We start from the raw sequence: 23105 nt of genomic DNA on the forward strand, positions 1-23105 counted from the left end.
TGTGGTTATATATGACAATGACAGCATACCCTCTATGTTTTTTTTCATGACGACCAATAAAAAACAACAGTGTTAACCCTTATGGTTTTTTTCATGACGACCAATAAAAAACAACATTGTTACCCCTTAAGTTTTTTTTCATGACGACCAATAAAAAACAACAGTGTTACCCCTTATGTTTTTTTTCATGACGAACAATTAAAAAACAACAGTGTTACCCCTTGTGGTTTTTTTCATGTCGACTAAAGAAAAACAACAGTGTTACCCCCTATGTTTTTTTTCATGACGACCAATAAAAAACAACAGTGTTACCCCTTATGTTTTTTTTCATGACGACCAAAGAAAAACAACAGTGTTACCCCCTATGTTTTATTTGATAAATATCGGCAGTGTTACCCCTTATGTTTTTTTTCATGGCGACCAATAAAAAACGACAGTGTTACCCCTTGTGGTTTTTTTCATGTCGACCAAAGAAAAACAACAGTGTTACCCCCTATGTTTTATTTGATAAATATCGACAGTGTTACCCCTTATGTTTATTTCATGACGGCCGATAAAATACGACAGGGGTACACCTGTCGACGTTAATGCAGAGATCCAAACCTGAGCTATTTAGAGTGTTAACCTCCGAACTTATCAATGCACCATCAAGACACTGAAAATAGTCAACACAATGGTTATACTTGACTTTATAATTCGCATGAACTAGAGATAAGGGTCTTCCAACAGCGGACAACTACCGGACTTGAACCCCGGTCTCCAGGGGGTAAGCTCACAGCTCACTCCACTTCCCACTGGGATTCAACATTCAAATAAGTCTGTGGTTATACATGACAATGATAGCATAGCCTCTATGTTTTTTTTCATGACGACCAATAAAAAACAACAGTGTTACCCCTTATGTTTTTTTTCATGACGACCAATAAAAAACAACAGTGTTACCCCTTATGGTTTTTTTCATGACGACCAATAAAAAATAACAGTGTTACCCCTTATGTTTTTTTTCATGACGACCAATAAAAAACGACAGTGTTACCCCTTATGTTTTTTTTCATGACGACCAATAAAAAACGACAGTGTTACCCCTTGTGGTTTTTTTCATGTCGACCAAAGAAAAACAACAGTGTTACCCCCTATGTTTTATTTGATAAATATCGGCAGTGTTACCCCTTATGTTTTTTTTCATGGCGACCAATAAAAAACGACAGTGTTACCCCTTGTGTTTTTTTTCATGTCGACCAAAGAAAAACAACAGTGTTACTTACCCCCTATGTTTTATTTGATAAATATCGACAGTGTTACCCCTTATGTTTATTTCATGACGGCCGTTAAATTACGACAGGGGTACACCTGTCGACGTTTATGCAAAGATCCGAACCTGAGCTATTTAGATTGTTAACCTCCGAACTTATCAATGCACCATCAAGACACTGAAAATAGTCAACACAATGGTTATACTTGACTTTATAATTCGCATGAAATAGAGATAAGAGTGTTCCAACAGAGGACAACAACCGGACTTGAACCCCGGTCTCCAGGGGGTTAGCTCACAGCTCTCTCCACTTCCCACTGGGATTCAAAATGTAAATAAGTCTGTGGTTATATATGACAATGATAGCATAGCCTCTATGTTTTTTTTCATGACGACCAATAAAAAACAACAGAGTTACCCCTTATGTTTTTTTTCATGATGACCAATAAAAAACAACAGTGTTACCCCTTAAGTTTTTTTTCATGACGACCAATATAAAAAAAAGTGTTACCCCTTATTTTTTTCTTCATGACGACCAATAAAGAACAACAGTGTTACCCCTTATGTTTTTTTTCATGACGACCAATAAAAAACGAGTGTTACCCCTTATGTTTTTTTTCATGACGACCAATAAAAAACGACAGTGTTACCCCTTGTAGTTTTTTTCATATCGACCAAAGAAAAACAACAGTGTTACCCCCTATGTTTTATTTGATAAATATCGACAGTGTTACCCCTTATGTTTATTTCATGACGGCTGATAAAAAATGACAGTGGTACACCTGTCTACGTTTTTGCGGAGATCCGAACCTGAGCTGTTTAGAGTGTTAACCTCCAAACTTATCAATGCACCATCAAGACACTGAATAAAGTCAAAACCATGGTTATACTTGACTTTATAATTCGCATGAAATAGAGATGAGAGTCTTCCAACAGAGGACAACAACCGGACTTGAACCCCGGTCTCCAGGGGGTAAGCTCACAGTTCTCTCCACTTACCACTGCGATTCAAAATTGTAATATGTCTGTGGTTATATATGACAATTATAGCATACCCTCTATGTTTTTTTTCATGACGACCGATAAAAAACAACAGTGTTACCCCTTATGTTTTTTTTCATGATGACCAATAAAAAACAACAGTGTTATCCCTTATGTTTTTTTTCATGACGACCAATAAAAAACAACAGTGTTACCCCTTATGTTTTTTTTCATTGACGACCAATAAAAAACAACAGTGTTACCCCTTATGTTTTTTTTCATGACGACCAATAAAAAACAACAGTGTTACCCCTTATGGTTTTATTCATGACGACCAATAAAAAACAACAGTGTAACCCCTTATGTTTTTTTTCATGACGACCAATGAAAAACAACAGTGTTACCCCTTAAGTTTTTTTTCATGACGACCAATAAAAAACAACAGTGTTACCCCTTATGTTTTTTTTCATGATGACCAATAAAAAACAACAGTGTTATCCCTTATGTTTTTTTTCATGACGACCAATAAAAAACAACAGTGTTACCCCTTATGTTTTTTTTCATTGACGACCAATAAAAAACAACAGTGTTACCCCTTATGTTTTTTTTCATGACGACCAATAAAAAACAACAGTGTTACCCCTTATGTTTTTTTTCATGACGACCAATAAAAAACAACAGTGTTACCCCTTATGGTTTTATTCATGACGACCAATAAAAAACAACAGTGTAACCCCTTATGTTTTTTTTCATGACGACCAATGAAAAACAACAGTGTTACCCCTTAATTTTTTTTTCATGACGACCAATAAAAAACAACAGTGTTACCCTTTATGGTTTTATTCATGACGACCAATAAAAAACAACAGTGCACCCCTTATGTTTTTTTTCATGACGACCAATAAAAAACAACAGTGTTACCCCTTATGTTTTTTTTTTATGACGACCAATAAAAAACGACAGTGTTACCCCTTGTGTTTTTTTTCATGTCGACCAATAAAAAACAACAGTGTTACCCCTTATGTTTTTTTTCATGACGACCAATAAAAAACAACAGTGTTACCCCTTATGTTTTTTTTCATGACGACCAATAAAAAACAACAGTGTTACGCCTTATGTTTTTTTTCATGACGACCAATAAAAAACAACAGTGTTACCCCTTATGGTTTTATTCATGACGACCAATAAAAAACAACAGTGTTACCCTTTATGGTTTTATTCATGACGACCAATAAAAAACAACAGTGCACCCCTTATGTTTTTTTTCATGACGACCAATAAAAAACAACAGTGTTACCCCTTTTGTTTTTTTTTTCATGACGACCAATAAAAAACGACAGTGTTACCCCTTGTGTTTTTTTTCATGTCGACCAATAAAAAACAACAGTGTTACCCCTTATGTTTTTTTTCATGACGACCAATAAAAAACAACAGTGTTACCCCTTATGTTTTTTTTCATGACGACCAATAAAAAACAACAGTGTTACGCCTTATGTTTTTTTTCATGACGACCAATAAAAAACAACAGTGTTACCCCTTATGGTTTTATTCATGACGACCAATAAAAAACAACAGTGTAACCCCTTATGTTTTTTTTCATGACGACCAATGAAAAACAACAGTGTTACCCCTTAAGTTTTTTTTCATGACGTCCAATAAAAAACAACAGTGTTACCCTTTATGGTTTTATTCATGACGACCAATAAAAAAAAACAGTGCACCCCTTATGTTTTTTTTCATGACGACCAATAAAAAACAACAATGTTACCCCTTATGTTTTTTTTCATGATGACCAATAAAAAACAACAGTGTTACCCATTATGTTTTTTTTCATGACGACCAATAAAAAACAACAGTGTTACCCCTTATGGTTTTATTCATGACGACCAATAAAAAACAACAGTGTAACCCCTTATGTTTTTTTTCATGACGACCAATAAAAAACAACAGTGTTACCCCTTAAGTTTTTTTTCATGACGACCATTAAAAAACAACAGTGTTACCCCTTATGTTTTTTTTTTCATGACGACCAATAAAAAACGACAGTGTTACCCCTTGTGTTTTTTTTCATGTCGACCAATAAAAAACGACAGTGTTACCCCTTGTGTTTTTTTTCATGTCGACCAAAGAAAAACAACAGTGTTACCCCCTATGTTTTATTTGATAAATATCGAAAGTGTTGCCCCTTATGTTTATTTCACGACGGTAGATATAGAACAACAGAGTTACCCCTCATGTTTTTTTTCATGACGACCAATAAAAAACAACAGTGTTACAGGGACGCGGGAAGTGGGGGTGCTTAGGGTGCTGCAGCACCCCCCCCCCCCTGGCGGCCCCTGGCTGTAACTGCAAAAAAAGCTGTTGTTTTTTATTGGTCGTCATGAAAAAAAACATAAGGGGTAACACTGTTGTTTTTTATTGGTCGTCATGAAAAAAAACATAAGGGGTTGTTTTTATGAAATGCTGCCCTCTAGTGTTTAAACACTGAAACGCACAGACCAAATTAAAAGGTCAGAACACACGGAGCGGACGAAATAAACCATATACGTCTACTAACTTACTCTAAAATAATGATGTAAAAAGAATTCTTGACCTATGCCTAACTTTTATACTGCAGATATGAAAAAAAGAAAAGAAAGAAGACACCCTGCTGATATTTCGTTTTGCAAGAACCTGTTTTGCAGGAGGCGGTGGTCCATCCACCATGGATTACCAACCATACCACTTTAGCCATAACCAGCCGCTGCAAACTCACTCTGAAGTTAAATATTACACACCTGCTGTTGACATTACATGGTCAAGTCAAGAAGGTAGTACGGTCCACAGTTTGTCTTCACTCCTATAGCCTAGTTTAACTCGGACCCATGGCTGTGCAAGGATCCACCCCACTGCTGCGGCTATACCGACACCGCCTCGGATTCTTGGGGGTCCGGCAACTCCTGCACGGCACATGGAGAACCTGCAGCCCACGCGGGCTCCTGTCCTGCCGGTAAGTCTAAAGGCAGAAACAAACACGTCAATGCAGCTGAGAAGTAGAAAAGTGACACATTGGATGGTGTAAAAAGCATTTCAGTTCTTCATGTAAGATATTTTGTTTGGGTATGAATGTGCTCATCAATGTATGACGAGTGATTACTTCAAAGCTTGCAGTGTTGCAGCATAGTTTTGGGCGAGCATAATCTAAGTGTGTTTGTTTTGAAATGTTGAATATTTGTATTTCATATGAACTATATAGGCCTATTGTATATGAAATACAAATGCTGAACGTGTATGATACATATAATATGATATCAAATGAAATATATATCTATATAAAATGATACGAAATTAATTATATAGCCAATATAATATTTTATCATATTGGCTATATATAATATTAATATGATATAATATTCTAGCCTATATGACAATATACATTAAATCCATGTCCCTGGCTCGGACCAGTTCCCTTCACGTGGAAGGGCCACCTCATGTCCCCTCAGTGACCAGCAGCTGCGTCCACGGAACGTCCTCCACGTCGCTGGTCTACTCCACCATCGGACAGTGCCTGCAGGCGGCGGCTCGCCGCTGGCCGGACCGCGAAGCTGTGGTATTCCCGCAGGAAGGAGTTCGGAAAACCTTCGCCCAGTTTCAGGAAGATGTGCGTCTCAATTAGCATAGCTGTCATTTTCGGTATCCTTAATTTGACTCATTATTACGTAAGCTAATCATGTGTGAAGTGATCTAATAATTGGGGAAGTGTGCCACTGCACTGGCTTGCATAATCATGTAACCCATCTACTCTCCCTTATTGTCATTATTCTTAAACATAAATCCACATCTGCACATTACCAACATTTAGTCAAACATTAGGCTACTTTTAAATCACACAAGTCATGAGAAAAATAAGGCTATTTTGATTAAGGCTAAATATAACATCATGTCATTATGATCGCAGGACTTTCCCAGTAGCATTTCGCACATAATGTGAAGCGTTATCTCCTGTGGACTTTACCACCGACCTAACCGTGGCTACAAGATGATTGGTTAGTTATTAAACTGTCAGTGATTAAACTTGGCTGTTACAAGACACAGTGAGATGAGCCGCACACACACACACACACACACACACACACACACACACACACACACACACACACACAAACACACAAAGTATGTTGCACACTATTATTATCGTAGATTATTAGCTTCCCATCACTACAGCATTATGGATTTGAAATAGATAATGACTGCCCAACTTATGTGGTTGCAATACCAACAAATGATGTGGGTGAAAATTGAACTCATGTGTGTGTTATGGGAAGTCAACCTATGGCGGTCTTATGAAAATCCAACTTTTTGACATTAAGTAAGATCATGTAACGTCTGCATATCTGTGTTGGACAGGTGGACAAGACAGCGGCCGGACTCTTCGCTCTGGGCCTGAACCGAGGGGACCGGCTGGGAGTGTGGGGCCCCAACACGTACGAGTGGATCCTGTACCAGTACGCCACGGCCAAGGCGGGCATCATCATGGTGTGTGTGGAGGGTTTTACCTTACGGATCGGGGGCAAAAATGGACGGGGAAGACGATCTAAAGAGACTGAGTTAGATGAATTGGAGATGTCGGCGATGTTGACAACAGTAAAAGGATGAGGTGCCCGGCCCGCACACCGCTGTATCTCCCGTTTGTTTAATGGTGCTGCAACGTTTCGACTCGGCTTGGTCGCCCTCAGACAAATGTCATTCAACAGTGGCTCCAGCATCTATACATATTGTGCATACATACTGCACGCACAATATACACACAGACAAGGAAAAATGGAAAACTTACCAACACCCTTATTTACAAAATCAGCAGTGTCCGAGAACCTCATTCTTTTTCTTCATCCTCGCAGTGGGGATGTGTACACTACCACCACTGCTCTATGTTGACCTCATTGACTTCTGTTCTATAACTCGCATTGTGTAATGTTAAAGTTATCTGGAGGTATAATTACATGGAGTTGTTCTGAAAATGAGGCACAGCCCATTCGTCATCACAAGTTAAACAACCTGTACATTTAAGTCATGTTGGTGGCAAATTAATTCCTTCATGCTAAATACCCGTCTGGATGAACAAACCATCGCAGCCCTCTCTCCTGGCTTCAATCAAACGTCCGTTAACCAATATAATATCAACTTTACTTCCTTGTGCCGACTCCGCCGAAGAACAGTTGGTGTGAGCGCCCCGGCCTAGCGGCTGACGTCTGTGGTGTGGCTGGTACCCCCCTATCGGGTTTCATAGGTCATGGGTCAGAGAGGGTATAGATCATGCCCCTACTGGCAGAAGCATCTGCTAAACGACTAAATATAAGTGCAGTAGGCTGACTGCTACCCCTGGGTACCATGAGCCAAGCCAAACATAGTTTTGTTTCGTGGAGGCTTCATTTCAGGACGATGTTGGGCTATGCGTGTCTGGACCCATCCTCACTAACTGCCAGCGCACACATGACTAGACAGCATTTAAATACATTCCAACATGTTTGTCTCCCCTCTCCCAGACAGTCAGCTTACTACGACAAACGTCCCGTCGACTTTACCCGACCTAGTGCCAGAATCCGATATAAATCCTTGTCATAGATGCACTGTTATGTTATCTGTTGTGACGGATCTGTATGTGTGCAGGTGTCAGTGAACCCAGCCTATCAGTTGAATGAGCTGGAGTATACCATGAGAAAGGTATGTTGAACCAGACTGGGGACAAAGGCCAGTACACGGGTTATACCAGCATTCGCTTTAACATTTCTTGTGGGAAAAACCTATTATTTTAGATGCCCAAAACCCTTCTTAACTCTATGTCATTGAATCCCTACTAAACATAATATCAGTCTGAGACTAACCTTTGCACAACTTTGATCTTCTTGGTATGCATAGGTCAAGTGCAACGCAGTGGTCTGTCCTACCCGGTTTAAAACCCAGGAGTTCTGCCAGATGCTGAGAGAAATCTGCCCGGAGATAAACACAGCTGCCTCCGGAAGAATCCAAAGCTCAAGGTCTGACAGAAAAAACATTACGTACAGTTCAAAGAAATCCAGAGAAAAAGTCACTCTTCGCTTTAATACGATTGGTGTTAGAATCAAACCCATACAAATGATTGGATAAAGAGTACAGAACCTTATTTAGCTGACAGACATTTTTGTCCCATCTTATTTGTCAATGCTAGCTGGGGGGAGGGGGAAACTGCAGGCACGATCAAAACCAAGATGGCCGCTTGTATATAATTAAGGCCTATTATCCGGCGGTTGGTGATTTAGGCTCCCAGACCTGCGGATGGTGATCGTCACGGACAGCAGACAGCCGGGGATGCTCCATGTAGAAGACGTGCTGCAGGCAGGGGAGAGCTCTCACCATAAGCAGCTCCAGGATCTGCAGAGCAAGCTGTCCTTCGACGACCCCATCAACATCCAGTTTACTTCGGTAACCCTCCTTGAACCTCTCAGCGGGGCACTGCAAGCATCTGATGATTCAGTGGTGGACTCGTGTGACCCCGGAGTGGCACGGAATAAAACAACATCCAACCTTGGCAGAGCCATGGGGAGGATGTCTACTTGTAAATGTACTTATTCTATGGAGATAGGCCAGGTTGTGTATATGCCAGACTCTTGGAAGCCAATAAAATGTTTGGGGCTTGTCCACCCAGGCCTCGTTTGGTACATCCCTGGCATGCATCGTTAACCTTGTTGAAAAGACATGGAAGTTCAGAAACATTGCATCGTTTGACTTCTGTCATTCTTCTATTATAGGGCACAACAGGAAGTCCAAAAGGAGCCACGCTGAGCCATCACAATATCATCAACAACGCCTTTTTCGTGGGTCAGCGCATTGGTTATGGATGGAGGGTGAGCCCCTATTTCTGTCTGCCTCATCAACTCATCTTTCAGGCATGAAAATCACTCACCTTTCGGCGAAATTCGCCGTTTTGAAACCAAAATAGGTGACCTCCGTAAATCGTGTAGATTCGATGAAAAAATATTTATGGGGGGGGGGGGTAGGTTCAGAGGCCGGCCAGTTTATAGTCCTCCGTAAAGTGCTGTACTTATGCTGCGTTGGAGTATTCTCTGCGAACCGACTCGGATCTCGGATCTGACGCCACGCCCACACTTCAAGCGTTTTATTATTTAGCTCGGTCGTTGGAGGAAAACATGGACCCGGAAAGCTGTTGTCGCGGTAGCATTGGCAGAGAGGACCAGGCGCTCCAAAATAAGTAGGCTATAGGCCATAGTCAAGTCAAGTCAAGTTTATTTATAGCACATTTAAAACAACAGTAGTTGACCAAAGTGCTGCACACGAATACAATATATTTGTGTACATAGGCAGAGATACGGACGCAGTAAGGTATTGCGAGTGATTGAAATTACTATTTTAACTAGGGCTGCAACAACGGATCGATAAAATCGAAAAAAATCGATCAGTATCCGTCTAGTGGTCCAACCGAAAATTCTGTCAGCTGCTGCTGCTGCAGACGTTGTGCAGACGGGCTCGGAGTCGGCACCGCGTGCATTAACAGTCATTCAAAGCAGCGGTAGTAATCACACAACCGGACGGTGTAGAAAGTCCCGTCAGTTAAAAATAGTAATGCCGTTTTTAAATCCATGTTAAAATCGGCAGGATATAGAGATAGTTAGCTTATAAAAAACAACTAACCAATGGTCACAAACAGTGCCAAATGTGATGTGTTCAGGTCGGCTCAGAAATACGATTGATGCGTTCAAATGCAGCAGAAAAAAAAATAAAAAAAATTGAGATTTTGGTGAAGACTTGTTTTCCCAGTAATATAAAATAGATAGTAAAGATAGAATTAATTATGACCTGTTTAATGTCCTATCTTGAACTATCATCTTATCAGCAATTAAAGCAATATTACAAGTTCTATTTCAAGGAGTCTCGAAAATGGTATCAATAGGTTTGACCGGTTAACCATGGACATCCCTTATATACATATAAAAGTATATCATACATTGTATGTTTCTTTTTTGTGTTATCCCAGTTATGTTTTCTTAATCTTTTTATTATTTAATATTACTTTTAATAGTTCCGGGACGTTGGAGCAATAACCTGGTGTTTTTACATTTCAGTCTGCACTGTGAATTTGAAGTAATAATTCCGTTTTTGAATAAAGATGCGGCAATTCCAATTTTATTTTTATTTTTTTCTATCCGATTCATCGATTAATCGATTATTAAAATAATCGTTAGTTGCATGGATACCCCGGACCCCCCTAGAGGGATAATATCCTTCTCACCTTTTTCACCCCTGACCCGTTTTCATGCCTGATCTTTACTGCGACGTTAATGAATGCTTCACCAAATGAGCCCACCCTGTGTGTCCTGGCCAGCCGAGTGTGCGGCTGTGCCTGCCGGTACCGCTGTACCACTGCTTTGGCTCGGTGCTGGGAGGGATGTGCTTAGCCACGCACGGGATCACGCTGGTCTTCCCGTCCGCCGGCTTCAACAGCCGTGCCAACCTGCAGGCCATCCAGGACGAGAGGTACAGCCAAACACTAGGCCTACGCCATCGGCCGCAAAAATCATCCTATCAATGATTGCTTTTTTGATGGGGTTTTGGTGTATGCTTTTTGGAAGGTATTGGAATCCATGCGTGTTTCCCTCAAAGGTGTAACTTCCTGTACGGTACACCCACGATGTTCATCGACATGCTCAGCCAACCTGACCTCCAGCAATTCGACCTTTCATCAGTAGAAGCCGGTGAGAGGGATTCTGCTACAGTTTTCTAAGTTCTTTACTGGTTGATTGTACCGTGAAATCACAGATGATCTGATCTGTAAAGGTTGTTCTTTTCACTGCCGTGCTGTGGTATTTGGAAAACAGCAACAGCCTCAAAAATAACAGTGTTAGGCAATGGACTGCGCTGTATGTCATGCTATAAGTAAACCTGCAAGACGGGTCTGTTTTGCAATGGAAACAGAGCACTTTGTTTCAGTTGGGAGTGATATTCATACCTTGCATTACTGGATGATGCAATTGAAACAATGTCTGTCGTTCTTCTCTGCTTCAGGAATCATGGCTGGATCCCCCTGTCCTCCAGAGATTATGAGGAAACTTAAAGTGGATCTGAACATTCAAGAAATGACGGTAGGCATGACTTGTGGAGTATACAGACCTAACCATTGGTCACATCCTGGGATACATAAGTAACGTTTGATGAGCGTGATTACATTTCAGTATTATTTTAGGTTAAGTTAAGGCTTTAGCTTGGAGGTGGTTCAGCAATCTCTTTAATATGCTAGATTACTTAGACATATAATACAAGTATATATATATATATATCAAAATATATATCAAATAATATAAAATCAACAAGGCAGTTACCGCATACACTATCGAAGATGTAAAGTGTTAGGTTAGACTTCTAACAATAAATTCTGTATTTTATTTCATTCTTTTAACAGATAGCCTACGGGACCACAGAGACCAGCCCGGTCACGTTCCTGGGGTTCCCGTCCGACCGAGAGGAGTTGAAGATCAACACCATCGGATGCATCATGGACCACACCGAGGCAATCCTTCTACTGACCTCTCTAGATCCCACCTTTAAACGGGCCGACGACTGTTGCTAAGGGGCCTCTCTCTCTCTCTGTGTGTCCTCGCGACAGGCGAAGGTGGTGGACCCCTCTACAGAAGAGATGGTACCTCTGGGGGAGTCCGGGGAGCTTCTCATCAGGGGGTACTGCGTGATGCTGGGGTACTGGGACGACCTCAAAAAGACCTCAGAGGTCATCTCTCCCAGCCGCTGGTACAAGACCGGGTAGGTTGACCGCCTGCATCCTACCAGTAGGCGTTCATGAGCAGGAGACTAACTCCTACCTGCTCCCAAATGGCCTGTATCTGAATTCACTGTTTTTATTATTTCGATTTGGTGGTTTTGATTGGAGTCTTGTCTGTTCGCTTTTCCAACTCAGAGACATCGCCAGTCTGAACAGTTTGGGCTACTGCCGTATAGAGGGACGCATCAAAGACCTGATCATCCGAGGAGGGGAGAACATCTACCCCGCAGAGATTGAACAGTTTCTCCACACGCATCCCAAAGTACAAGAGGCGCAGGTCAGACGCTAGGGGGCGCCAAACACACAGACAACACCCCGACCTAGAATCAGATAAGCTTCAATGAGCATCACGATCCAAGAGTTTCTAGGTGTTAATGATTAATGTGACGTCCACGAAAGTTTAACAGACATGTAAATCGATTATTCATTATTTACGTGTTTAGTGTATCAGGATCGACGTGCCAGGTGTTGTAATCCACTACCTCTGGTTACCCAGGTGATAGGCGTGAAAGACGAGAGGCTGGGCGAGCAGGTGTGTGCCTGCATCAAGCTGAAGGACGGCCAGACATCGAGTGTGGAGGAGATTAGAGACTTCTGCAAGGGGCAGGTAGGTGGCATCTTGATAACTGGGGTATGGCCATTCACTAGTAAACTCTTAAAACATGTTATTTCCCCTTTAGATCTCTCACTTCAAGATCCCCCACTATGTGATGTTTGTTAATAGCTTTCCTTTGACCGTCTCTGGAAAGGTAAGATGCTTAGGAGTCTTTTAATACCATGTATTTAGTGTGTATGTGTGTGGTGTTTTGGGAAGGTTGAATCATTCTCTTTATTCTTTTTTAAGATCAAGAAGAACAATTTGCGAGAGGAGATTGAGAAGAAGCTGGATATGAAGCAGAAAGTCTGATTGACTGGAGCGCTAGAATGGAGGTGTAGAATGGAGCACTGGTGAAATTCACAAAAGTGCTTCTTAAGATGCATGTAAAAAAAAAGCAATATCAAGTCCATACGAATATCCACAACTGCCAATAGTTTTGTATAAATCGAGTTACTATGTATAGTCACTTTACCATAGCACTCAAATGTCATTAAGGAACACATGTCAAGATTTACAAAAGCAAGACAGACACCTCTATATCCCCAAATTAATCACTACACTTTTTCACTCCCGATATATTTGTTACATCTTTTTCAATAAAAAAAAAATAGTGATTCAACCAAAAATACATTAATGCATCAACGTATGTTCTCAAAACTTTATTTAACCAAATTAGACAAACATTTGACAAACAAGCCTAGAATATAACATCTGACCACTGTGCAAAAAGTTAAATTCAGAAGAAATGTTTCAAACATGCAATTCAGTAACAGAAATAAATAGGAGCTAAATAGCAAAGGTCAGTATATACATATGTGACAACCCAAGACAACCGGTGAGCAGTCTTTACATGGAGCCATACCAACGGGTCCATCTGGAGCCTTTCAGTCTTCGTTCCAAAATGTGGAAATTCTAGCACTCACTTTCCGCTAAGGGCAAATTAACGTTTTGCATTTTCCGAAAATGAGAACAGGATTTAAATCTAGCTTGCGGATGTAAACTGAAGGCAACATCAACGGAACAAGCCAGGAGAGGTATTACAGTGAACTTACGGTTTGTCAAGACAGTATAGAAAACGGTACAACGAATGAAATGTTAAACGCTTGCTTAACATAATCCTGTTAGTCAGGCTTACAGAATAGAGTGAGCAGGCCCACAAACCGACACACGGCATAACCAAAAAACTGCTCCCTGAAACGTCAATGGCCAACCATAGAGAAAACAAAACTTGAGCAAAGAAACATTGTGAGAGATCCCTCCTAATACAGAACCAGCACATATCTGAACATCACCATCCAGGCCCCATCCAGTAGAAACGACCCATGGGCGTGCTGTCGCTACACGAGTTCCAACCGTTCGGTCATTTAACGCATGTACCGGCTGGCTTGTTAGGGAACACAGACAAGAATAAATCGCAACGCTCACTTAGATATTATAAGATAAACTCTGAACATAACCCTTCATAAATACATTCTAAATTGAAATGAGTTTAAACTGTGCAATTAAAGTGAAAGTAAGTGGAACCAAAACATTGGGAGAGCTGCAATTAAGATCCTTGTCGCGTGTAGAGGTTCCTCGATGAACAAAATGAACAAGTTAATCATTGAACTGCTTCAGAGCAGAGGTCGAGCGAGAGAGAGAGAGAGCAGACAGCGTGCAGCCCAGCTGACGGGCGCATGCCTGTGTACGGAGAGGTTAATACACACACACACACACACACACACACACACACACACACTACTAGCTTGCAAACCTACTCAGCCATGCTTCTATGGCTGAGAGAGGCATTGACTCATGTGTATCCAAGGTGTCTTAGATTAAACCGCACAATCAAAAAGAGTCCGCGCGCGCTCCCCCCCCACACACACACACACACACACACAGACACACACACACACTTAAGTGTCCCGTCTATTCTCATTCTGCGGGGGGAAGGTTGGAGCCGGTCCAGGGCGTGGCTGTGGTGGGGGTGCTGGGCGGGTCTTACACGCTGAGTGGCAGCATGCCAGGCGGAGACACCGCTCTGGAAGGAGCCATGGACGTCAGCGATTCTAAGCCGTTCACAGTCCTGACGGAGCCCCATTGACACACACACAAGAGGGATAGAAAGAGCGACACACACACACACACACAAAACAACAAATCATTAGTTCAGTTATTCAAAAGTACAGAGGTGCTATTTCATCCAATTGTTTGGATTAGTTTAGAAGACCATCGCACAGAACGACGCACACTGCTATACAAGAGGCAGACTGACGTTTTGTCGAGGTAGGTGGTGTGTAGCGAGTGGGGGAACTTGGTGGCGTTGCTGTTCAGCAGCGTCCCGTTGCTGGTGGGGTTGTAGCTCTTCCTCGCCTGCTGGTCCTTCGCGTAGTTCCTGCAGGCCGCCAGCTTCGACTCCAACGACTGGAAGACGAGACGGGGGAACAATCAGTGCTACGTTCCGGCAGAACCGACGGTCTTCCACTTGTCCCCGGGACTCCGTAACTCCAGAGGACCTCAGCCGAGATGTGATCAACCCATGGCAGCGAAAGGACAATACTTACACCCACTTTACGTAGAAGGTCGCCCACAATGCTGAGCGCCGATATCCGAGCAGAGGGCGTGAGCGCGGTGTTGCCACAGCCGTTGGTTAACACTGGGAGGGATGGAAGACGACAAGGATGTTTAAATTGCAAACGAGACTCAATCCGACATTTGAGGGAAAAAAGCCAATAGACCTATGGGGTTGGTGGGGCTGACCTTGAGGGCTGACGAAAGGGGGGCTCGGGCCCACGGGCGTGCCGGGGAGCGAGAGGGAGGCTTGCACGGGCGACTCCATCTTGTGGATGTCGGTGGTGGGCGAGCTGGGCGCTGACATCCTGTCCGTGGTGCGCTCTCTCACGGCCAGTTCCTGCCTCAGATCTGCACAGGACACGCAGCGTGTTTAATAGGAGTAACATTGAAGACACTTTCATCTGAATCGATTTATGGTTGTACAGCGATGCAGTTTAAGATACGTGGGAGTTAATGAGCAGAAGGGTTTTGAATCTCGCTCGAGGATGTGTGGAGCTGGGGACGCTGACACCTTCACCACGAGAGAGAGAGAGAGAGCGAGAGAGAGAGAGAGAGAGAGAGAGAGCCCCCACCTCGTGCTTCGTCTTTGAGCCGCTGCACAGACACCAGCATGGACTCCTTCTCGTCCAGCTCGCTCTCCAGGAAGGCGTTCCTCTCGATGGCCTGGTTCAGGCGGCCCTCGAAGTCCTCCAGAGACACGATGGTGGCCCTGTGAAGGGGGGGGGGGGGGGGGGGGGGGGGGGGTCAGGGGTCAAAGGGTCAGCTGTTGTATTCTTGCATTATATTTCAGATCAGCGTGAACCAAACACTGTACGGCAAGTTGCCACCCCGGAAACAGAGGTCGTACCGGGGGCAACATAAGCACATTTGAAGGACAAAAAGGACAATCATAAAGACAATCTAAAAGAGAAATGTTTATGTAATAAATAGGCAACATCGAAATTAATCTAAAGTTTTGTCACTGACTAAATATAAAAGTGTATAGTGTTCAGTGTTGTTCCAAAAAACTATAAGCTGCTTCATTTGTTGCATTAAAATAAATCATCTGGTGAACAAGAGCAGATCAAATTAATTAAATTAAACACCTTCAGCTAATTAATTTAATGAAGTAAATACATTTTATAACTACAATTAAACAAATTAACTTCAACAAATCAACTCAAATGAAGTTTATTGGTTGATTGGTTAATGAGACGACTGGCAGCATTGTTGTGGGGTAGGGGGCTGGGCAGCAGTGTGGTGGGGTGGAGGGTGTGTCGGTGTCCCCCTCACCTCTTGGCCCGCTCCAGGTCGTCGTTGGCCTGCTCCAGCTCCCGCACGTACTTGTGCAGCTGCTCCTTGATGCTGCGCGTCTGGCCCAGGTCGTCCTCCAGGACCGACACCTGCTTGTAGTTCTGGGCGTACTGCTGCTCCAGCTTCTCCTGCAGGGGCGAGGGCGAGAGGGAGAGCGAGAGCGAGAGGGAGAGCGAGAGAGAGCGAGAAAAAAAAAAAGAGAAAAATTAAAAAAAGAGCGAGAGAGTGAGAGAGAGAGCGCGAGAGAACCAGAAAGAGGGAGAGGGTGATACAGATGGAGAGAGGGAGACAAACAGACAGACAGAGAGAGAGAGAGCAACAGGAAGGCATGAGTCAGAGAAGAAAAATAAAAGTCTCCTCCAAGTGTAACTGCTGACTCATTGTAGCGACTGGGCTTGGGAAGCCCCTGAGTCACATGGCTGAGGAAGGGACGCTTTTGAAGCCCGGATCTCACATCGTTAGTTAAGAACCAAAGGGGCCACAGAGGTCCTGCCATCACTGGTCCTCTGTGTCCCCTGTACAGCCCCCTGGGTATGGCCCCCTGGCTCATCTGGTCCGGGGGAGGGGGACCAGAGACCCCCCCCTCAACCTGGCTCATCTGGTCCGGGGGAGGAGGATCAGAGACCCCCCCCCCCCCCCCCCCCCTAACACTGGCTAATCTGGCCTGGGGGAGGAGAAGCCACAAAGATTTTTTTCGTAATTGTCTTCTTCTTCTTCCAGCGTTGAAAGGAACATAAGGTTCAGGGTCTGAAGTGAGATGTAGTTATGACCGGCGCTGACGACTAAGTAACAGTTTGTGGAGGAAGGGGAGTGTGTGATGGGGGGGGGGGGTGGGGGGCGTCTTGTTGCACAAAAGCCGCAGAAAAGGCTTGAACAACTTATGCTATCTCTCTCTCCCTCCCTCTCCCCCCTCCCGCTCATCCTATTACAACGTGCTGGAGGATTACCTGAGCAAAGACTCGTGTATAAAGGTCATTCGACAAGGTCCCCAGCTCTATAAATATCACATGGGTTAATAATCATAGTAAAATTGCTGTTTCGAGGGCATTCATGAAACATAACTTCTAGAAACTATCGAAAACTGAGTTTTAATTTAAAAAAAATCTATATATGAAATGTAGAGAGAGCTCAATAGCCTGATTGTATCGCATATGTGTGCTGGGTTATATTCTGTATTTTGCTTAGGGTATTAGAACAAACTGATACATTTTCAAATAAACTGGCTAGTTTTCCGAAACCGAATGTTGTGGAGATACCAAATGTTGTGTGGAGATACCGAACGTGGTGAAGCCCCTGCACGTTAAGAAGCTACTGAATGTTGTGAAGCCACTGCACGTCGTGGCGCACGTCTCCGGGCTCACCTTGAGGTTGTCCACCTCGTTCCTCAGCCTCTGGTTCTCCGACTGCAGGTCTCGGAGGCGGTGCTCCGCCTGGACCAGCTGGGCCTCCAGCTCAGCCTCCAGCTCTCTACTGCCCTCCTGGAACTCCTGCAGCTCCTCCTGGGCGTCATGGCAGCTGCAGCCAGACACACACACACACACACACACACACACACACACACGCACACGCACACGCGTCAGTTCAAAGCCAACCTGTCTGGCATTGTCCGTCATTCATGATGACCGGTGCTGGCCATCAGATGACTGATGACCACACAAAGCTGTGGCCTGCGCTCTAGAACGTCGACCTGCCTTTTGTCCCAGTAAACAGCTCAGTGTTTTTATATGCAGTTCTGGTTCCATTCATCCCCGTGGTCAGAGATCATAATCCCCAGGGAAACAATAGAGTAGGTGCCATCAAAAGCCTGTGTTGTTGTCGAGGTTATTGTAGATACTGTGTTTAGCCTTCTGACACCCGGTCGCGCATCCCATTAAGTTCACTGGGGGCAGCGTGCAGAGATGTCGAGTGGGATCTGGAAATAGCGCGGAGGAGCGCGCTAAATAAAGAGAGTCTGCCTGTAAGCAGCGCTATAAACAGACTGTGGCCCGATACACAGAAGAGGTTAAGAAAAGGGCAGAGGGGAACAGGCAGGAGGTCTGAAACCCGCAAAGGGGAAGTGAGAAAAAGAAATGCGCCGTGAACCACAGACTGGACAGAGCCGACCGCCCCGTCTGGGTATCTAATGAGAAGAATACAACATTAAAAATGAAAAGGACCTCAAATAGAGCTGGGCGCTTCATTCATTTTTAATCGTAATTCGAATTTATGGTCAATATTCGATTTTAATATATATTTTAAAGAGTAAAATGACAACATGACAGCATGCGCTGAAAAAAGTGAGTACCGTATGTTGAATTTCTTATATCATTATTCATCTTAAAAATATATATATTTGTCATATCGGGTTTGGTTTGAAAAGATCAGAGATTTTATTTTCAGGCCAAATCGCCTAGCCCTAACCCCAAATAAGCTAGGCCTTTTAGAACCCAGACTGATTGAGGATTCACACACCCCCAGTTCTCTGTGGTCGGTCTGGCCTGTGGTGTCCTGGAGGAACCAGTTGTTTTGCTGGTCCCGACACACATACCAGCCGCCAGCTGAGGCCGTCTCATCAGCAGGCTGAGCCATGTGACCGCTGGCCTCAACAGTACACACTTGTCCCGTCTCTCCCCCCCCCCCTCCCCCCTGACACCCAGTCTGCACACCAACACACTTGGGAATGTGCAGTAGGCGTCAGCGAGGTTGGGAACGCAGAACATGGAATAGTGTTGAATAATGAATGTGTATAACAACAAAGTAAATGTGTATTAACGTACATTACATCTGAATGGAATGGGGGAAGCCCTGCACTCTTACGGGCCATTCGAGTAAAGGGGAGAACTAGCCTTATGCCAGCAAAACACTACACACTCCATGGACGTATTCAAAAACACACCCAACGTTGAGGTCCAGAAATCACAGAGGACGTGACTTACACACATGAGCCATACCCCAGGCGAGCACAGCTCTAGGGCGGTGTGTTTCCCCCCTTGTTTTTCCCCCTGATTTACCCAGTGCAGGAAGTTCTTAGAAACCAGTCAGGATGTTGTTAACTATTTCTGTGCCGTTTCACAAAGCCCCCACCCCCTTGCAAGACCACCACCTCCGCTCATAACATGATTGCATAACAGCCACAGAGGTGAAAGCTTAAGACCCACTCCTGGAGAAGAGGAACGGTCAACACAGCGACAAGTGGCACTGCTTTTGTTTGGATAGCGATATGAACGTTAGAAAGAGATAAGGATTGTAGTAGTGTAATGGAAAATTCTGACATACTGATATACTGTACATTGCTATATCCTTGGCTAGACGATTCGCCAATTCTTTTTACAATGCATATCACTACATCATTCCCAACGTTCCCCACATGGCTGTAGCTTTACAGATATACAGATAGCTACATAGCTACACAAACAGAGCAGCCCCTTAGTACCACTATATTAGCCCCAGTATATCAGCACCAGTATATCAAAACCAGCATATACCAGCGCCAGTATATCAGTACCAGTAAAGTAGAAACAGCATATTCACATTAACATTTTGGAGTAGCAGCAGTAAAGTAGCAAAAATGGCACCAGTATAGTACGGTGGTTGCAACAGTATATCAGCACCACAATAGTAGCTGCTCCAGTATACAGGAGTTGGAATGTCTCCCGGTTCTGAGAGCACTTGTGTCTGTGTCTACGCTACGCTCCCCACAGCTGTTCCTCTTGGGGTATGCATACCTCCAAAGCTAGCCTGGGTCCTTAGCCTTGTAACAGGCTAGCTGACACACTCAGTTTTTGCTGGGAAAGAATCGAATGTCATGAAACCCTAGTGCTACTGTCTTTGCCCGAGGCAGAAGCTGAAACAGAATAACACATTCAGAGCATATATAATATCGTAGACGTAACAGTTTGGCCATGATGTTTTTAAAAAAGTATAGCAACTGTTGACCTGTTTAGGGCTGACTCCTGACCGTTTACACCCAACAAGTGGCCCCTTTGGAGGGTATCTTGTTGACATATCTACATATCATCCTATAGGGCTTTGTCTCCTTCAGGAGCCCGCGGGAGCTGTGACTTGTGAGATCAGTTGCCTTAGCGTGTGATGCCGGCTTGTATAACCGCACGGCATAACAATACAAAACGCTTACGTTATGACATAACGCCTACGCAAGGGTTGGTGAACCATTCAGCCGACAAAAAAAAAAAGCCTGTCTTGAGAACTATTAGCTCTATTAGCACACACGCAAATGCACACATACCTTTCCTTGTATTTAAGGGATAGCAACTTCCAGTAATTAATTTCTTCGTCCTTTGAAGGGAATTTGGGGATCATCTCTGTTTCCATGGCTGGGCAGCCTAAAGAAAAGGAAAGAAGATAAAGATACATGAGCCGCGGCCTGATGATGACAAAAGCATGCATTTTGACCGTATCAACCAGTTTCCAAGTAAAAAGGTTTTCAGAATGCCCTTTGGTTGAGTGTAAACCACTGATCATTCACAAGTCTCATATCCACAGAGACAGAAAACAACAAATAAGGCTGGAGTTTAATGCATATTATATCAGTATGTGAAAAGACAGATGTGGGTGTGCTTCCTATCCATATAAAAGCCCATATGTCCCGGGGGTTGAAACCCACCGCAACTCCCTTCATCATCCAGGGGCTGTTCCATCACGTCAGCACAGCGCATCACCAGTAGGCACACATGGATCCAAGCTGGCGAACATACAACTGAGGTCAGGACCACAAGTTTGGCCCAACTTCAGGGCCATTAACCAAAGGGGTTTCCTAAAGTCTCCAAATCGAGTTTCAGACGCAATACCTCAAGCTGTGCTACTTATAGAGGCACAGGCAGAATAACATGCAATTAAACTGGTTATTTGTAGTGGAAAAAGTGAATATACTGTATGTCCAAGCCAGGCCACGGCACGCTATAGACTTTAGATGAATATGAGCAGAGCACCATAATCCATTTCTGTAGGCTCTCTACGAAAAATCCCCTTTACCTGGAAGTCTGAGCTAAAGTCCTAGGCCTTCACAGAATGTTTATTTCCCATGACAGTCCCCTTCAGTGGGCTATCAGGACTGTGGTGGATGGCATGCAGGGTCAAGGGAGGGACAGAGTAGCGGGATGAACAGAGCACAGCGGTCTGTCCTTTCTGCATTCCTCTCAGATTGGGTGTCGATAGGTGACTCATCACATCCAGCTCCATGTTCTGTTGTTAAGACGCAGGGAGCTATACAACCCACGGGTGACCTGTGGAATAACGCCACCGAAGAGGAATGTGGCCAACGGTGGCTAGAGACACAGACCCTTCAACACGGGCAAGGCATTCTCAACCTTTTGACTTCTTCCAAGCATTTTCATGTTTTGGTTGCAATAGGTCGGTTTGGTCACTGTTGAGAGTTTGAGTGGGGGGGGGTAGTTCGTTTTTCAAATCATTCGGGTGGTCCATCATGTAAAAGAGAATAGATAAACACTGTCGTTTCCATAGTGATCCAGACTAAAACAAAAGTGTCAACGTTATCTTGAGAAACACAATAGGTACTGCCACAACCTTGAATGTAAACAAGACTCTGACGTGCATCAGACTGAGCCAGCAACACACTGTTATCATAGATTTGACACTTTATTGTAAAGCTATAATAAAAGCATGACAGGGTCCCATGGTGAGACCCATATACCAACAATAACACAAATATATGATGTTCATATGCACTGCATTATACAACTGACAAGCCAAAGTATTACAACTACACTGATAAAGTCCTCCCCTTTTTCACTTACAGACGTTTAGCGATGATGTATAATGCACGTACAGATGTTCAGCGATAAGGGGATCAGAGCCAAAATCAGGTCCAAAATCCCTAAAACAATCATTCCTCTCTCCGGAAATCGTGGTTCAGTCAAAACGCCGGGTCTGGTGGGCAGCATGAGAATCCCCTGGTCGGGCTTCACATGTTACCTTCTCGTTTAACACAACAACAGTGTCCTCAACAGCGACTCTTACGCAATCTCGATACAAGATACCGGCGTCAGATGTGACATACATTACTAATATGATTCATCATGAATCACTGGTTCCCTCCCTGTGGGCAGTTAGCCTCATCGAGAGACCGGCTGGATGTGAAAAGCTTAGCAGTGGTTGTGGTGGACTGACCATTGCGGTCTACGAGCTACCTTCAATGGGGGTTATTTTGCAGATGTAGGCTGGCTATACAAATACGATCACACCGTGTCATGTCATGTTATACCACCGGAAACATTACAGTGTTCAAACAGAACTAAATAGCTGTTAGTATACTTGGCACCATGAAAAGAGGAAGCCTCGACGCCCAGTTTAGGAGCCGTCGAGGGTCGCTACGAAGGCGATTTTCCTTGAGAGGAATGCGACCAGAACAGTCGGGTGCTGATTCGAGTTCGTACCTGGGCATGTCAAATGACGGTCCGGTTGTAGGCTTTCTCGGCAAGTCTTCTAGCAAACTGTAACTTACATCCACTGTAACGCACACACCACCAGAACGTCAAACCATCTGTGGGTAAACTGTTTAGGAAATTGCCAACGCGTCTCGGAAGCGACGCTATAGCTGCGCGCTGACGTCAATGATGGGTGCGTCAGAAGGGGGCGGGGCGACTATAGAAATTGCGTGAGTA

General features: G+C 43.8%; 2 protein-coding genes across 2 annotated transcripts; one reads left to right on the forward strand and one right to left on the reverse strand.

The window, feature by feature from the left end:
• Positions 1 to 4718: 4718 nt before the first annotated feature.
• Positions 4719 to 14285, forward strand: LOC130369822 (medium-chain acyl-CoA ligase ACSF2, mitochondrial-like). The gene is made up of 16 exons (XM_056575387.1): positions 4719 to 5222; positions 5678 to 5873; positions 6620 to 6748; positions 7880 to 7933; positions 8129 to 8247; positions 8509 to 8671; positions 8998 to 9093; positions 10590 to 10741; positions 10868 to 10959; positions 11270 to 11346; positions 11664 to 11771; positions 11868 to 12019; positions 12174 to 12315; positions 12535 to 12645; positions 12719 to 12787; positions 12883 to 14285. The coding sequence occupies exons 1-16, from the start codon at positions 5098 to 5100 to the stop codon at positions 12943 to 12945; spliced, it is 1848 nt and encodes a 615-aa protein (XP_056431362.1). The 5' UTR covers positions 4719 to 5097; the 3' UTR covers positions 12946 to 14285.
• ndel1b (nudE neurodevelopment protein 1-like 1b) lies at positions 12316 to 23018 on the reverse strand. Its single transcript, XM_056575622.1, has 9 exons — positions 22878 to 23018; positions 20711 to 20807; positions 17847 to 18000; positions 16465 to 16613; positions 15765 to 15901; positions 15379 to 15540; positions 15183 to 15274; positions 14894 to 15042; positions 12316 to 14704 (listed from the first exon to the last, which is right to left on the reverse strand). The coding sequence occupies exons 2-9, from the start codon at positions 20794 to 20796 to the stop codon at positions 14620 to 14622; spliced, it is 1014 nt and encodes a 337-aa protein (XP_056431597.1). The 5' UTR covers positions 20797 to 20807; positions 22878 to 23018; the 3' UTR covers positions 12316 to 14619.
• Between the last annotated feature and the right edge of the window lie 87 nt (positions 23019 to 23105).

This window comes from Gadus chalcogrammus, chromosome 2 (assembly GCF_026213295.1).
Source record: "Gadus chalcogrammus isolate NIFS_2021 chromosome 2, NIFS_Gcha_1.0, whole genome shotgun sequence".
NCBI lineage: Eukaryota > Metazoa > Chordata > Actinopteri > Gadiformes > Gadidae > Gadus > Gadus chalcogrammus.

Bases quoted from the DNA above. Each gene is read 5' to 3' on its own strand.
- LOC130369822 (XM_056575387.1), top strand. From the start codon at position 5,098: ATGGCTGTGCAAGGATCCACCCCACTGCTGCGGCTATACCGACACCGC. The intron at 10,960-11,269 runs GTGAGAGGGATT...TCTCTGCTTCAG, and splicing joins CCTTTCATCAGTAGAAGCCG to GAATCATGGCTGGATCCCCC. The intron at 11,347-11,663 runs GTAGGCATGACT...TTCTTTTAACAG, and splicing joins TGAACATTCAAGAAATGACG to ATAGCCTACGGGACCACAGA.
- ndel1b (XM_056575622.1), bottom strand. From the start codon at position 20,796: ATGGAAACAGAGATGATCCCCAAATTCCCTTCAAAGGACGAAGAAATT. The intron at 16,614-17,846 runs GTGAGCCCGGAG...TCGCCCCTGCAG, and splicing joins ACGAGGTGGACAACCTCAAG to GAGAAGCTGGAGCAGCAGTA. The intron at 14,705-14,893 runs GTCAGTCTGCCT...GGGCTCCGTCAG, and splicing joins ACCACCTACCTCGACAAAAC to GACTGTGAACGGCTTAGAAT.